This window comes from Canis lupus, chromosome 9 (assembly GCF_003254725.2).
Source record: "Canis lupus dingo isolate Sandy chromosome 9, ASM325472v2, whole genome shotgun sequence".
Lineage (NCBI taxonomy): Eukaryota > Metazoa > Chordata > Mammalia > Carnivora > Canidae > Canis > Canis lupus.
The window spans coordinates 11,978,738-11,994,995 of NC_064251.1; the positions used below are offsets into that span (position 1 = coordinate 11,978,738).

Below are 16,258 nucleotides of genomic sequence, written 5' to 3' on the forward strand. Positions count from 1 at the left end.
CTGGGCCCAGAATCTAGGCCGGCCTCTCCCCACCTCTGAAAGAACCCTGGGCTCCTATGGGTCCCAGGGGACCCGGGACAGGGTCCTCAGCAGCTTGGCACCCCCACCCCGAGCAGTGCTCTCCTGTATGGGACAGGGTGGGGGGGGGGGGCAGACCTGTCTCTCTGCTGCCATCGCCCTCTGATAGTGGGATTTTTAAAACTTGATCAAAAAAATAAATTAAAAAAAAAAGAAAAGAAAAGCAAGCAAGCACAAAAGCGGGGGATGGGGGTGTGGGGGGAACCCTAGGTAGAAATCAATGAAGCCTTTAAATCTTCCACACTGAAAAAGTCTGCATTTCTCTGTTGTCTTTGGGAACCCGCTGAATGGCTGGGAAACTGTTTTTAATAAACAAGAGTTCAAACGCTGAGGCTCCGTAGCCAGCAGTCACGCCTTAAACTCTAAACTTTACATGAAAACTCTCCCAGTCCCTTTGAACTCGCCTTCCCTCTCCGGCGGAGCATTCCAGTGTTTATGCATTTTTTGAGATTGCTGGCAGGATTGCTTTGAATACTTTCCCTCTTTAGCAACCTCCTCCCTTCAGAACCCATTAATGCCCCACTCAGCAACATCAAGGTATTGCTTTGAAGTCCCTTCTGGCTACGGCCGCTCACACTCTTTGGTTACTGTGCAATCAAATAATTAAATGGATTCTCAGGGAAAAAAAAAATCATTCTTTTCCTTGGTAATTAAACACTCCAGGTTGGACAGGAGTGCTGGGTTGCCAAGGGAGTGAGGATCTATAAAGACTCGGAGCCCAGAATTCTTTGCTCGTGACCCCCAGGGGAGAAAAATAATAACAGGAGAGTCAGCTCAGGGCTCACTTCCCTTCTGTGCGGGCAGCTTCCCTGGGCCCAGGGCTCTCCGGTCTCAGGACCTCCCTTCTGTGAGAGGGGGTAGGGGGCATCACCCCCCAGGAGAGTTCCTTTTTTTGGGGGGGATGGAGGGGATGGCCAGGGTTGTGGGGGGCATCTCTTGACCAAAATAAGCCTGTGAGAGATTGCAGCTGCTGGAGGGCAGGGACGGGTTCATCCCTGGGGGACTATGTCCCTAATATGGTTGGGAGGTGGGGGGAAGGGGAGGGGCAGGAAAGGGAGGAGAAAGAGAGATGGAGGAAGAGATTGGGAAAGGCAAGGGGAGATGGGAGGGGGGAAAGAGGAGAAACAGGGGTGGAGGGTGGGGGAGAAGTGAGGAGGAAGTAGAGAGGGAGAAGAGAGAATTCAGATGGACTGAGTAGGGAAGGAGAAGGGAGGCAGGAGGGCAGAAGGTCTGCTCCCAAGGCTGTTGGGGCTCCTGGTTTGCAGTCTCTCGGGCCTCCACCAAGGTTAGCTTCTCTCAGATCAAAGGGCCCCCAGCCTCATCTGGGGTACAGCTCAGCCCTGGAAAACCCCAGGGTACCCATCGCCACTTGCTCCATTTCGTGGCCCCCACTGTCTCTCCTTCTTACCCACCTTCTTGCATCTCCCAGGATTGCCCTTCCATCATTCTCCTGATGGGTCTCCAGGACCCTACAAGTCCCAGCCTAGACGTGGCCCTCCTCTGTGCAGCCCAAGCTGAGGCGGTCCTCCTCTGGGTCCCCAAACAAGCTCTATTCTCACACTGAATTTTAATGTCTCACCCGGGTGCTGCTCCAGCTTGGGGGCCATGTCTTAATCGGCTGTATCCCTCACCCCCACCTCTGGCACAGGCACATGGTACCTCTCAGTAAGTGCTGGTGGTGAGGATGTTCAGCAGAGGACAGTGAAACTGAGCTTGAGTCCCAAGAGTCATGATACATTAAGGCCATTATATAACCTGAGCCCTTGGTTGCTAGCATCTCAACATGGCTTTCTCCATAACTTGAACTTGAGGCATCTCTTCATCATTCCATCTGTTTCTCAAAGCCACCAGTTTCTCCTCTTGAATTTCTCTCCCCCCATTTCAGGCCATGTAATACCCACACCTAAAACCCTGGGAACAGGGGCTCTCTGACATCCATATTGGCCTTGAAAACAGATCCTCCCTCCTCCAGGACAGGAGCTGTATTATTAGTCAAAATTCTTTTGGTTGAGTATGACAAAAACCCAAGTCAAATTGACTTAAGAAAAAAACAAATGACAGGATTTGCTGACTCACAAGGTGGGGCTCATGGGCAGTTGAATCTGAGGATGTGAGGGATGCTGACAAAATCTGATCTTTCTCTCTGCCCATAGGTCACTCTCCCAGTGACCCTTCATCTTGTGGCTCTGAATTTCTTTGTTGGCTTCAATGGCAGGTAAGTATTCTCCACTTCTTGGCCTCCAGAAACATCAAGATTTTGACCATTTTAGAAGCCCCAAAAGAAAGAGAGCTCCCCATTCTCCAAATTCCTGGCACAAGTCCCTATGGCTTATTGGACCAACTTAAGTTGTCTCATTGGGCCAACTTAAGTCACATGTCCATTCCTGAGCCACTCATGGTGGCCAAAGTGATGGGCTATATGAATTGGCCAGGTCAAGCACCATTTTTGTAGCTGAGTGCTGTTCCCCAAAGGAAAACCAAGGTGCTGGTATCAGGAGATGAGGACATGGATGCTGGGCCGAATAAAATAACAGGTAACCACTGCCAGAACAAACCTCACTGGCGTCATTTATGGAGATTTTTGGAAGGAGGTGACTGGGAAAACACTGTGTGTTGGAGGCAAAAGGGTGGAGATAAACCAGGACAAGAAACAAGACCTCATCAGATGTACAAAGGTGGGAGGCAGGACCAATGGAACCAGAGGAGCTGCAGAGAAATCAAGCTGCTGTGATCAAGGAGCAGGACCTCCCATCAGGTAAGGGGCAGGGCAGGGCAGGTAGGAACTCCAGGCTATTCTTTCTGGGTCTGGAGCATATCCTACAATTCCTAGAGAATCAGGAGCCTGTGTGGGGCCTCACCTGTCTCCCTGCCTCCAAGTAGGAGAGGTTGTGCTATGCCTCTTGTTGGAAAAGGAGGTTCAGGGGGAGGGATCAAGGCAGATCAGCACAGTGACCAGGGCAGTTTGCAGAAATGGCCACTAAGTTTGCTGGAAACAATGAAAGTACTCACACATGTCATGATTTACTCTGAAAAATTAGGAGACGCTCAGAACACTTTACTGAGCAAGAGAGCATGCCATATATTAGAAGGAAATACACCAAAATATTATCAACTGGTATCCCTGGGTGGTGGGATTATAGGTGGGTTTCTTTGTCTTTTGTGTAATTCTGTGCATTTTTCCATTTTTTTTTTCTCATGACTATTTCTGTCGAGGTGGGGGATACAAATTAAAAGGAAAAACCTCTAAGCTGCTCATATCAAACACTCCACAAGCCAACATTTTCCTACCATAATCCACTCTTCCATTTAATTCATTTTCTTACTGTCTCTCTGTCTCTCACCCTGGGGACGTGGCTGTCCCTCAGTCTGGATAATTGGCCTCCGGACGACTGGGAAGCAGGTGGCCCAAGCAGCCCTGTCCCCCAAAGTGAGGTTGGGAGGGGTCTCTGCTTATCAAGGAGAGGCTGGATCCCACTGAGCCTGGCGAGTGAACTGGGCTCAGATGGAAGGCAGCTGTGCCCCTCCCCCAGCGCTCGCCCCTCCCCCTTCCTTCACCCCCTGGGCTTTTTTGGGCTGGATGAATGAACAACAAAGGCCTGTGGCCATCTCAGGCATGCCAAGAAGTGGGTGTCATCTGGAGGACGCTGCAGCCCAAACCTTTTATGTTGACAAACCATGTTGATCAGAAGACTAATTGCTTCTTGCTGTCTTCAGCCCACCAAATGCTTGACAATGACTCACAAATCATTTATACAATTGATTATCGCAAGAGATTTTACCCTCGTGGAAACAGACACCCAGGTGCCCACTGCCTGGTCGAGGATGGGAGCCGAGGCTCAGTTAGCCAATGAAGGGTTCCTGCCAAGATACAAACCCTCCCCTCAAAGTCCATAAGAACTACCCCCTCATCAACACCACCACTACCACCACCGACCGTCTTGGAGCTGATCCCTTATCTTGGGATCACAAGCCTGTGCCACACTCAGAATCCCAGGGAGGAAGAGGTTTGAACAGCTCATATAGTCAGGATGCAGCCTCTAGGCCAGAAGAGCTCTAGAAGCCATGGAAGGTGTATTGGCTTTATACTCTCCACCTGGAAATCTTTGGAGGTGGAAATTCCGTAACATCTCCCAGTGACCTATTTTGGGGTTTTATAGCTTGGTAGCCAAGATAGTGTTTGGAGAAACAGTTACATCTCCTGCTTTTCATACTGTTTTATTGTGGACACAGGGGTAAAAAGCTCAGGTTCTGGCTTCTTCTTCAGGTGGATAAAGAAAATGCAGGACAGCCACCTGGATTTTCTGGTTTGACCCGGGCTGAGTAGAAATGAAACTGGAGGTGTGTGGAGTAGCCAGGATGGAGTGTGGCCAGGATACCTGGCTTTGTCTGCACAGCTCTGTGAAGGGACGTGGGCAGGGAGGATGCACTTACGTGGGATGTAGCGATGAAGTGACTGGCAGACAGGGCAAGAACAGAGATCTCTTGCATGGTCACAGTGCATTTCTCGTTGCGGCGGTTCCCGAAGCATTTCTCGTTGAAAGATTTGTTTTTCTTTTCCTGTTAGGACAGACAAAATGATAGGAGTCACAATTTTATCAGCCAGGAGACAGACACCCCTCTAAGTATTTGTTATGGGTTGAGTGGTGTCCTCCCCCCAAAAAAATCTATGGTGAAGTCCGAACACCCAGGACCTCGGAATGTGACCGTATTTGGAAATGAGGTCTTTGCAGATGTAAGTCGAGGTCAGCTGGGGCCTTGTCCAGTATGAGTGGTGCTCTTATAAAAAGGGGACGTTTGGACACAGTCACAGAAAAGTATAAAGGAAAGACTGTGTGATAAGATTCAGGGAAAACAGAAGGTGGGAGATTCGCTGCTGCAAGGCCAGGAATGCCCAGGCCACCCGATGCCAGAAGGGGCCAGAAACGCTCCTTGCCCTACCGGTTTCAGAAGGAGCATGGCCCTGCTAAAACCTTGCTATCAGACTTCCAGCATCCAGAATTGAGACCATAAATTTTTGTTGTTCAAAGCTACCCAGTTTGTGGTGCTTGGTTCTAGCAGCCCCATACAACTTTTTAACAGAGAGTAAATTCCTACAAGGTGCTTAGAAATTTAAGGAGTTAACAAGTGGAATAGATTGAGCCTTTGGTCATGACTTCCCCACGCCCTGCAGAGCTCTCCGGCCCAAGGAGGGTTTACAGAGATGCTGCTAGGGTCACAGCTCCGTTCTCAGGAAGCAGCCACAGCCAGTGCGTATCCAGGAGCTAGTGGTGGGACACCGCAATGGGGAACCTGGATGTCTCTCCCAGCTCCACATCTCTCAGGACCCAGGATGCTGGGAACAGATGTCTATGTGGCTGCCGTAAAGCCCTGTGACTCTGTGACTTTGCTTGTTAGCAAACAAAACCCAAAAGGAAGACGCCTCTCTCTCAGTGAGCAAATCTTAAATGATAGAACCCATCCGAATCTGGACACCAAGCAGTCCGGACAACTAGAGTTTGGCTTTCCAATCTCTGTAGTATAAGAAAGCACATGAGAAGCAAAGAGGAAGGGAGGTTGATGGGCAATCCAAAGCACCTACCGCCACTGGAGTTGCCAGATTAAATTTCCAGATGCCCAGTTAAGTTTGAATTTCAGATAAACAGACATGTTTCTAGTATAAGTATGCCCCAACTACTGCATACTTAGGACATACTTATCCTAAAAAACTATTCATCATTTATATGAAATTCAAGTTTAACTGTGTCCTGTATTTTAATTTGCTAAATGGGGCAACTCTTAACCGCAACACCGTTCATGACTGGTTTCCAGTCTTTTCTCATTGAGATCACTGGGAGATGGTGGGAGAGAAAGCCAACCTCAATGTCTGTGACCATCAGATCATCCCCAGACCCTCTCCATGTACGATGTCTGATACAAACAGCAGAAAAGGCTGATGGGCTCCCAACAACAGAATTTTGTTCAAAGTTAAGTTTGGGAAAATGGAGCAAAGTCCATTTTCAAACCCAAAATGGTGAGTTAAGGAGGGTAGTGCGTGGTCACAGGATATCCAGGGAAGTCTTACCCGGCATTTTCTGTATCACCCAGGGTGACTTTTTTTTTGTAAAACTCTTTTTTTTTCTTTTAAAATTTTTATTTTTATTATTATTTTTAATTTTATTTATTTACTCATGAGAGACACAGGGAGAGAGAGGCACAGACACAGGTGGAGGGAGAAGCAGGTTCCATGCAGGGAGCCTGACGTGGGACTCGATCCCAGGTCTCCAGGATCACACCTTGGGCTGAAGGCGGCGCTAAACCGCTGAGCCACCTGGGCCACCTTAAAAATTTTATTTTCAAGTAATCTCTACATCCAAGGTGGGCCTTGCACTCGCAACCCCGGGATCAAGTGTTGCATGTTCGACCAACCGAGCCAGCTAGGCACCCCGATCCATAAAGCTCTTGACATCAAAGTCTGAGCCACAGACTCAGGGGAGGAAGAAGAAAAAATAGACGTGACCATAGGCTGAGCACCAGAGAAAGTCAGGATCCTCCTGGATTCTGGAGGGGAGGCCAAGGGAGGGTGGGAGGAGCAGGGGTGTGCCACACTGGGGCTTGTGTATCCCAGGTGAGAAGAAGGAAGGAAATGGCTGGGAAGAGTCTGTGGATGGTGGGGATCAGCAGGTGATCATAGTGGCTGACGTGTATGAGGCCTTTATCACGGGTCAGACTTGCCACCAGGCATCAACCCCATGAAGGATGCTTGGAACTCTCCTCAGTTTACAAAGAGGCAAACCCAGGTAGAGGGACGTTCATTGCTCAAGGCTATCCAGCTTGAGAATGGAGATCATACCAGAAAGGCAGACTTGGCTCCAACTGAGGAGAGTCTTGACTGTCCGGGCCTGAGATTTAAGTGGATGGCGTAAACACGGCTCTAGTGCCAACCGTGAGCCAAGCACTGGAGTGAGACAAGCCAGTGTCTCAGACAGTCTGGCAGGATGTGGCCAAAACCCTAAAAAAGGACCTCTGATCCAGAAATTCTACATGGAAAACCTTCATCCTAATAATTAAGGACTCTTTAGCTATGAATACCGAGTATTTAGCTAGAAAGATTCATTACAATGTGACTTATAATTACAGAATTTGTAAAGTGTATAAACGTCCCAACCATAAATGATTAAATAAATGCAGCCGTACGTCTAAGTCATGTTGTGGAACAATACAGGAAAATATTATTGATATGGAAATATGCCAATGACATGTTACTGAGTGAAAAATATAGATTACAGAATAACGTGCACCATATGGTCCTATGTGTGTGTGTGCACGCACATGTGCGCATGCGTGTTTTAATAGTGATTATTTTCATTATAGATGATACTAAAATTGCTTTTGGCAATTTCTATTTTCTTTTTTGCTTCAATTCAATCAATATTGAGTACATACTAGCTGCCAAGCATCATGCTGGCTGTTATATACATAAGGGTGAATAGAAGCATATTTACTCCCTGCCTCATGGGTGAATAAATAAGTGGGCAACAAAATCATTATTGTATCGTTATAAATGAGAATGTGCAGTGAACAGATGAAGGAACTTCTGTGATGGGGAGGATCAGGCGAGGGCATACATGGACCCGATGGTCAGGGAAGACCTCTGATATTTAATTTCGAGACCTGAAGGCTGAAAGGCAGACAGCCTCAGGAAGGGTGGAGGAGTGGGGGGGCTGTGCCCAGCAGAGGGAACAGCATATGCCATGGCTCTGAGCAACAGAGCACATTAGGGGAATTTAAAGATAGGTGTAGATGAAGCCCAGGGAATTTATGTTTTCAGAACTGGGCATTATCCAGGTGGAGGACCCCTTCCTGGGACAAGCCATAGAGTACAGTGGAGGCTCACTCTCATATCAGATTTTTAGTAAATCTGGTTGATGAAGTGGAATAATGATGCTAAGGAAGGTGTGAATCACTCTTTTGAATCATCTACATGATTTGGGGAGCTTCCATACAATCAAAGTATTTATCAAAGGTTAAAAAAAAAAGGGAATACTTTTCTTTTCTTTACCAAGAATAATAATCAGGAAAACAACGACAATAAATCTTACTGAATTATCCAGATAGACTGGAATATTTTCTTTGGGGTAATTGTCAATTTCCTTCATTTGGACAGCACGGTTACGATCCTAACATATTTTGGGGTAGGAGGAAGAGTAGAACAGGATCCTGTTTCCAAAACCCCACATTTCAAGTTCCTCTACGTGAACTGTCAACCCCAGGTAAGTCCACACAGAATTTCTGAGGATTCCATAAAGTCATAGATTTAATAAAAATTTAAAGATGCTCTGGGCCCAAGGCTCTGCTCTAGCTCAAAACCCCCAATCAAACAGCCTACCGACCCATTTGCCCACCACCCTCCTGGTTTTGTGCCAGGGGCAAGGGAAGCAGGATGCCGGAGCCCAGATGTTGCAGCAGGAATGGGAGGTGCGGAATTTCCAAATGAGGAGCTAATAACAGAGGCGGTAAGGGCGGAGCCCAAGTACCCCGAGACCCCAAGCGAGATCCTGAGCCCCCGCACCTCCCTCTGCCGTCACAGCAACCCTGGAAAGTACACACGCTTATTATCCCCACTTGGTGGATGCAGAAGCCGTGGCCCCCCAGGCTGAGCCCCAAGTGGACTCAGCTCCACGGTCTACACTTCACCTCCGATTAGCTGGTTAACACTGATCCGAGAAATAAGGCCCGAGCACGAGGAAGCACCAGCACTAAGTGGGTGGATCCAGCTGGAAGCTGAAGTTCAGAAAGGGGAAGATCCAGGAGCATCTGAGCCAGTGCAACTCTTCCAGGAGAGGCTGGACTGGCACAGGTCTTGCCCTGTCGGTGGGTCTGGGGTGGGCGGCTGCTGCAGCGGGGGGCTGAGGAGTTCTGAAGAGCTGGCTCTTAAATGATTTGGGGGCAGGGAAGAAAGAGCAGAAAACTCAAACCATATTTTAACTTTTTCTTTTGAGTCAGAGATCCCTTTAAGAATCTCATAAAACTGGGGCACCTGGGTGGCTCAGCAGTTGAGCGTCTGCCTTTGGCTCAGGTCGTGATCCCGGGGTCCTGGGATCAAATCCCACATTGGGCTCCCCATAGGGAACTCGCTTCTCCCTCTGCCTATGTCTCTGCCTCTCTCTCTCTGTGTCTCTCATGAATAAGAAAGTAAACACCTTTTTTAAAAATCTAATAAAACTAACGACATTTTTCTCAGGTAAAGACACAGGTGATTCCACAAAGTTGAGGGTTTAGCAACCCCAGGTGCCCATCCAGGCCAGGTGAGGAGCACCTGATTGTTAAAATACGAGACGCAGAGAGAAACAGGCCCTCTTGAAAGAGGCGCAAACACAAGTGGTCGGCGCCCACGGTGCCCTGGAGCGTGGTGGCCCCGGGACTTGAGCCCACGGTGGTCGGAGTCCCAGCCTTGTTCTACCTCCCTGTGCTCCTGGGATGAATCAATAGACCTGAAGATTAAAGCCTAAATGCCCCACCCACACCACCCACAGCAGGTTACATCTCTTTGTCCTTTCAGATTGGAAAGAATCTTCCAATTTGGAAGTGGGTTGAGCCCCCATTCCAGCCCAGAGGGGTGGGTGCAGCAAGCCGCAGCACTAGGACCAAGATCAAGGACTCCTGCCGCCTGCTGTCCTGTTCCCTCGCGCCCTGGCCTGCCCGGCCGGCCGCCCAGTGCCTCCTCACCCTGCGTGGCCAGGGCCCTGGCCTTACTTATCTTGCCCTGTCAGCCCCACAGGTTCCAACAGCGACAGAAAGCCAACCAGATTTGCCGCAGACCCAACCCCAGGAAAACTGCATGCGTGAGAAGCCAAGTCCAACGGACCCTTTGTTTCTAAAATGGGCTCACGATAGGACCCCACTAGATGGACAGACCTGCTCTCCCAGATGGGAAACACAGCCCGGCCTCCCGGCGCTCAGCGCACTGGGAGGTGACCCGAGTTTGTTGAGCCAACGACCGCCAGCCGACTTCCGTGGCCACACCAGGTCAACGGTCCAGCAAACCATGCAGTTTTCTTGCTCAACCACCTGTTTTTTTCCTTATCACCTTTCTGGCCCAGACCCTCGCCGAAGGCATCAGCAGAGATCACATAGCCACAGAGACAGTGGCTGCTTATCACCAAGCTCAAGGCTCCTCAGCTCCACTGGACACTCCCGATCTACCCACTGTTTTCTGGAAATTTTCTCCCGGTGCTCCTAGGAGTAACGCGCATCTCCGCTCCTTATCTCCTGGACTTACCTCGCCAGGTGAGTCCTGCCTGCGAGGGAGAGGCTGCAGAGAAGTGGTCTAGGGAAGGGGACATGCGAGGCTGTGGTCTAGGGCCTGCTGGAGGACAAGAAAACCTTCAGCCGGTAACCAGGGGATTTTGGAGAGAGAGCTCTTGAAAACGTCAGGGCAGGGCCAGGTTGGGTGAGAAGAGGTGGAGGTGGGTCAGAGAGAGGCTGAGGCAAGGTGTGAAATCAAGCACAGGTGTTCACACACAGGGGCAGCCTCTGCCCTGCTCCCACCGCGGGGACTGAGAGACGAGGCCAATGTTTTGAAAAATATAAAATTTTAATAAAGGCTACATCTCTTAATTACAATAATTATTGTACCAAGTAATTTTCCTTAAATGAACTCTTTATAATGCATAATTTACAGTATAAGTAGAACAAAATGCCATGGCAAAAGTCATTGAGTACAAGACTTGTAATAAAAAGGCATAAAATATATTTATACATAAACCCCTTTCAAAAAACAAGGGAAAGTTGGAGCCCTCAATATAGGGCGACACACGGAGCAGGGCGCCGTGCAGGTACAGGTACTGTACTGATTTCAAGTCAAGCACTAGAGATAGTGGATTAATACTCTTCTGTCGTACAATATATACAGACGTATAGTACAGGTAACAATGGCAAACAGAATGTACAGATTAACTTAACACAAAAACCCGAACGTCAAAATGAAGGTGTCTGGAGGAAAGGGTGCTGCTAGGTCTTCCCACAACTGTCCGCTTCTTTGCAGGGCAAGCGGGTGGTGGTGGTTTCCAGAATGGTGGTGGTCCAAAGACTAATTTAAAAATGAAATCAACCAACCAACCAACACTCCAAGGAACTGTTGTTTCGATACAAGCACGAGTTGAACTACAAGGTTCTAGGGGGCCTCAGGCACTGGACACTGGGCCTTGGTGGGGAGTTAAGAGAAGTTAGAGTTAATCTGGGGTCCCCCAAATGAGGCTTCCCCCCCTCCCACCCTCACGATGGATCCAATCCCACACGATGGCCCCAAATGGCGGTGATGTTGCAACATAAATCAATCCTCAAGACCTTTAAGACAAAACAGAGCAGCATAGGGAAAAAAAAAAAATGCACCAATTTCGCGTGTGTTAATGGTAGGGCACCATTTAAACAAGTCTATCCTCACTCGGAGAAATGCAGGGCCAAGCATAATAATTCCCCTCTTAACGAAGAAATCATTAACGCGCCCCTCGCTCCACTCCCAAGCTGGGATAGATAGGACAATTAAAACTTCCCCTCCTCTCCCCCTTCCGTGTTTAAAGCAGCATATCCATAAACTGGGGGCTGGGGGGAATCAATTGTTCAATAAATAGCAGTAAGGACTCCTGTTCAGGTAAGCTATACACAGTTTCTCTTAGTTTATGGATTTCAGATCCCTAGGCAGTCATATATTATGTATGGCAGTCTCTCAAATACAGTCAGCATCATCAATAGCCAAGAGTGGTCATGTTTTTAATAAATAGTTCAGGCTTTTCTTATCTCAGTACCCAGCTCGTGAATAATGAAAACCAACCTCCCCCCTCCCCGCCCTCCCCGCGTGGCCAGTGGCCAAGTCTTCCCTAGACTCTGTCTTCTTCATTGGTTTCGTTTTCCTTCAAAAGGTCTCGTCGCGGTCGGTCATGGCCCAGGCTGGTGGCGCGGGCGGTGGCCCCGCGTCCGCCGGGGCCCGACCCCCGAGGCTCAGTCGATCCTCTCCACCTTCCCCAGAATCCTGCCTTCGTACATGGGGAGCACCGCCTCATCGTCCCAGATCTCCTCAAACACTGCTCCGCAGGCAAACTCGTCGCTTGCTTTCTTGAAGTAATACCTTAAAAGGAGAACCCAAAGAGCGTCTTGGTTAGCCGGCGTCTCCTGCTTTGCTTCATGGGAAGGTGATGCCACCGCTGAGCACTCAGGGGTCCGGAGGGTGCTGCCGCTGCAGGTGTGCGTGTGACCCGCTGCCCGCGTCTCATGGACCACGGTCACCGGGGCCGGCCCGGGGGTGCGATCGGGCGGGGGGGGCGGGGTTTTGTCACCTGGGAGGTGCCCCAGGGAGCGGCAGGTGGGGCAGCCTCCCACCTGCACCCTTAGGCCCAGAGTGCTGCTGCCACCCCCCTCGTGTGCTGGGCAGGGCGCACCCTGCGGTGGACAGCTGCCGGCTTCGTTCTCCCCCTTTGGGGAGGGGTGCGGGCGGGAGGGGCAAAACACGCCTGGTCCCTTTGCAGCAGCAGCAGCAGCAGCCAAGCAGGGGCGCCCCCTTAAAGAGGCCCCAGACCCAGCCATCCCGAACCTGCAGAAGTCCATGGAAGGCTGACACCTCCTGTCCTCTCCACCCTCCAGCACCCACAGGATACTCCCCTCGGTGGCCACTGCCGGCGGCGGCCAGCCCCACCTTGCTTCCTTGGTCCCCTCTTCTGTGTCCCTCCTGCCCCGCCCCCAGCCCACCACACCCCTCTCCAGGGTCAAACACTAGACTCTTCTATTATGCCGGTTGATTAAAGGTTCCTTTTACCCACCCCAACCCCCTTCTTTCTTCTAAGGCTAATTGTGTGGACGCAAATGACCAGCCTCTCTCAGGAGAGCCACATTCAGAAAACAACTGCTGTCCCCAGCCCCTTGTGTCCCCGGGCCCGGCCAGGGAGACCCCTCAGACCGATTAAACGCGCCCCTGCAAGTGGTCACCTCCAGCCAAGAAGGCCCCTTGGGGAGGGAGGGTCACGGTCCTCTGGGGGGTAGGGGGACAGCTCTTTAAAAAAAGTGGACTTGGGTCTCAGGGTTACAGTTGTTTTTTGTTCCTGTCTTTTCATTTAAAAGAAAAAGGAGGGGAAAAAAAAAAAAAGAGAATTCCCCTCGGTTAGAGAGCTCAACTTCTTTGCTCTGTGATGAAAGCAAGCCAAATACTTTCACAGGAGATAAGGCTAAATAAAGTGAACCAGCTGGGTTTAGTCAAGGTTCCTGGTTGTTAGCGGTCCCAGCTGGGCCACAGCGCCGGGGCGAGCGGCAGGCTGGGCCCGGGCAGCGCGCAGGACGCTTCCTATGGAGCGGGGCGCTTGGGAGAGCCCGGGGGCGGGGGGTACTGCACACAGGGGCCCCGCACGGTGGAGGGGGGAAGGCCACGGTTCTGATGCCACCCTCCACCGTGTCCCCTGGTCCCCAGCGGGGACCCTTCGGCTCTAACGAGTGGGGCTTTCGTGGCACCTCTGAGCCAACACGCAGTGACCTTTTACAGAACTGTAACCTCTTCCAGGGAGGGGAGAGGCCACATTCCCCAGGCCCCGGCCCCAGGACTTCAAACGCACTTGTGCTGCCCTCGTCTTCTCCAAGAAACGGGCTTTTCCACTGCAACATGCTTTATGTGGCAAACTTTGCTTTCTTCTGACATCTGGCACCAATAGCGTCTGGCACGTCTGGAGAGACTGTTCTCCTTTTGAACCTCTGCCATGTTGAGATTACTCAGTGCAGCCCAGGTCCCCCCACTCGGCGGCCCCATCCTCGCCGGGCTTTTTATTGGGAGGGTGGGGGGGGGGGCGCTGCAGGACGGGAGCACCACCCCTGCTGGGAGGGCCAGGCAGGGCACCCGGTGCCTCCACGAGCCAGGAGGGCAAGGGGTCCAGCTCCGGCCTGAGAGCCAGGCCAGGGAGATAAGGCGGCCGGGAAGGGTCTGGCCACAGCCTGATCCAATCAGTAAAGAATTTGAGAGTCAACCATTTGTGCAAGTCTTTGTGCATTAAAAGGGAGGCCGGGGCTTCAAAGCCAGGCTTATTAAGTGCGCCTTAGAAAAAAAAAAAAAAAAATCAGAGCCAGATGTGGCCGGAGTGGCTGAGCGCGAAGCCTCCCCGGTAGCCTCTGCTCGGCGCTCCGTGGCCCTGCTCCCCTGAAGGTCACCTGCAGTTCCACTCAAAGTCCAGCCGAGTCAGAGCTGAGATCAAAATGAATCCCTGGAGGGGCACACTTGTGTAATTAGTTTCACCTTGTGTCTGTTCAAGATAAAAAAAAAAAAAGAAAAAGAGGAAGAAGAGGAAGAAGCAGCAGCCAGGCCTGCTCCCCAATCCCTTGGATACATTTTCCTGAATTGTCTCTGCCCTGGTGTCAGATGGAAAGATCTAGAGCCCAGCTCCACACCCAGCTCTCCTCAGTCCCTTACAGGATCCTCAGCCCCGAACCCCATCGTTTCCCAGCAAAAGGAATCCCTCTGGGCCCCTGCCCCCAAGCAGCTGCCAGGACCAGGGGCTCCGGAAGCTGGTGCCCTCCTGGCCGGGGGCTGAGTGCCAAGCAGCTTCTCCACGCCCACCTCCGGCTCCCGGTGGGATGGGCTGGCACCTTCTGAGCACATACTGGACCCCTCCCTGAAGTGTGTGCCCAGCACCTTGATGCCCCTGGCCTGCCCACGTATTCCCTTGGGACGATGGCCACGGAGAAGGGGCAGTGACGACTCTAGATGAACGGAGGTGGGGTCATCACCCACCCCCCATTAAGGAGAAGGGAACCCAGGAATGGGCCCTGCTCTTGAGTCCTCTCTGGGGCCCTCGAAGGCCCCCAGAAGGGGAAGGGGGGCTGGAGGGAGGTGAGTGCCCATCCTCCTCTGCTACGGATAGAAGAGCTCTCCGGCTTCACGTGAGCCGTTCACCACGGCGAGGCAGTTCTGTGGGCAGGAGGGCTGCGGGCGAGGGAGGAGAGGCGGTCTCTGCTTCCAGGCAGTGGCCTCTGCCCTTCCCCACGCTGGCTGTGTGGACGATCTCTCCTACACCCGAGCTTCCTCATCGTCTGTCTGTCCCTCCCCGACACACATACGGCCCTCTCCCTTTTGGGAAGGGCCTCTGCAAGATGGCCCCAGCCCAGCTCTCCTGGCCGAGCTCTGTGCCCTCAGAGTCTCATTCACCTGGTAGAAAAAGCCCATCCAGGTCCCCACAGAGCCCTCCCAGGGCCTCCCTGCTGCTGCTGCTGTGTTATTTCTGTCAGTGGTGAGGGGAGAGAGGAAATGAGAAGGAGCACAAGCGCCAGGCAGCCCCACGGCTGCCCCGAGCGCCTCCTGAGCCCCTCCCGGGTCCGCCAGGCCAGCGACGCGACTCTGGCTCTTGCTTCTGAGCAAACAAACTCTGGAGCAGCGAGAAGCCGCAGGGCTCTTACCTATAATTTCCCTTTTTGCTGAGCTGCTCTTTAAAGTGGCCCAGGGTCAAGCTCTGAGCCTTCAGCATCCTCCTGTATGGAATTTCTTCTCCACAGAAAAAGTATGTGACGACCAACTCGCTGGCCTGGAGCGCGTGGACCCCCGCCAGCTTCTTTGGCTCTTTGTGACTGAGAAATAAGATGGAATGCAACAAGTTTTAGCATTTGCAGGCAGCAAGTGCACACACGACGCACACACGCACAAGCACGGGCTCTCGAACACGTTCTCCGCAGGGAAAGGGCTGCAGCTAGATGCTCAAAGGGGCCTGGGTGCAGGGCCCCCCATCACAGGGGCCACCGCCTCGGTGGCACACAGCCCCGGGCACCCAGGAAGGGACAATGTCCTTTGGGCTGTACACGGCTGCTACTGTCCCCCTCACGACCACCAAATGGGGGGCCGGAAGATGGGTGCCGAATAGTCTCTTTCAGGATGACACAACCAGGGTGCCTGCCAGTGAAGACGAGGAGGGAAGCTGTCACAGAGAACGTGGGTTCACTCAGCCCAACTGGGGAATGCTGCAGAGGCAAACCCAGACCGGCTCCCGAGACGGCATGGATGCCAGAGCCCACTGGGAGGGTCGGCCCTATCATTCTGACCTCCCTCGTTTATTCTTCAAGTTTGCAGAGTGGCTTTACAAAAAAAAAAAAAAAAAAAAAAAAAAAAAAAGCTGCAGGCCTGGACAGCTGGTACACCTAAGGTCAACCAACGAGAAGGGTGGTGGCTCATTCACGGGCTGCA

General features: G+C 51.6%; 1 protein-coding gene across 7 annotated transcripts in view; it reads right to left on the reverse strand.

The window, feature by feature from the left end:
* Positions 1-10,632: 10,632 nt before the first annotated feature.
* Positions 10,633-16,258, reverse strand: part of AXIN2 (axin 2) — a 31,088-nt gene continuing 25,462 nt past the window's right edge. For 6 of the 7 annotated variants that reach the window (XM_025436587.3, XM_025436594.3, XM_025436591.3 and 3 more), the window contains 2 exons: positions 15,481-15,648; positions 10,633-12,181 (listed from right to left, as the gene is read on the reverse strand). In XM_025436587.3, coding sequence (XP_025292372.1) covers positions 12,055-12,181; positions 15,481-15,648 — 295 coding nt within the window. In that variant the 3' untranslated portion in view covers positions 10,633-12,054. Of the gene's footprint in view, positions 12,182-13,652; positions 14,331-15,480; positions 15,649-16,258 lie in introns of all 7 variants that reach the window. The other variant, XR_003131818.3, reaches the window with a different exon arrangement.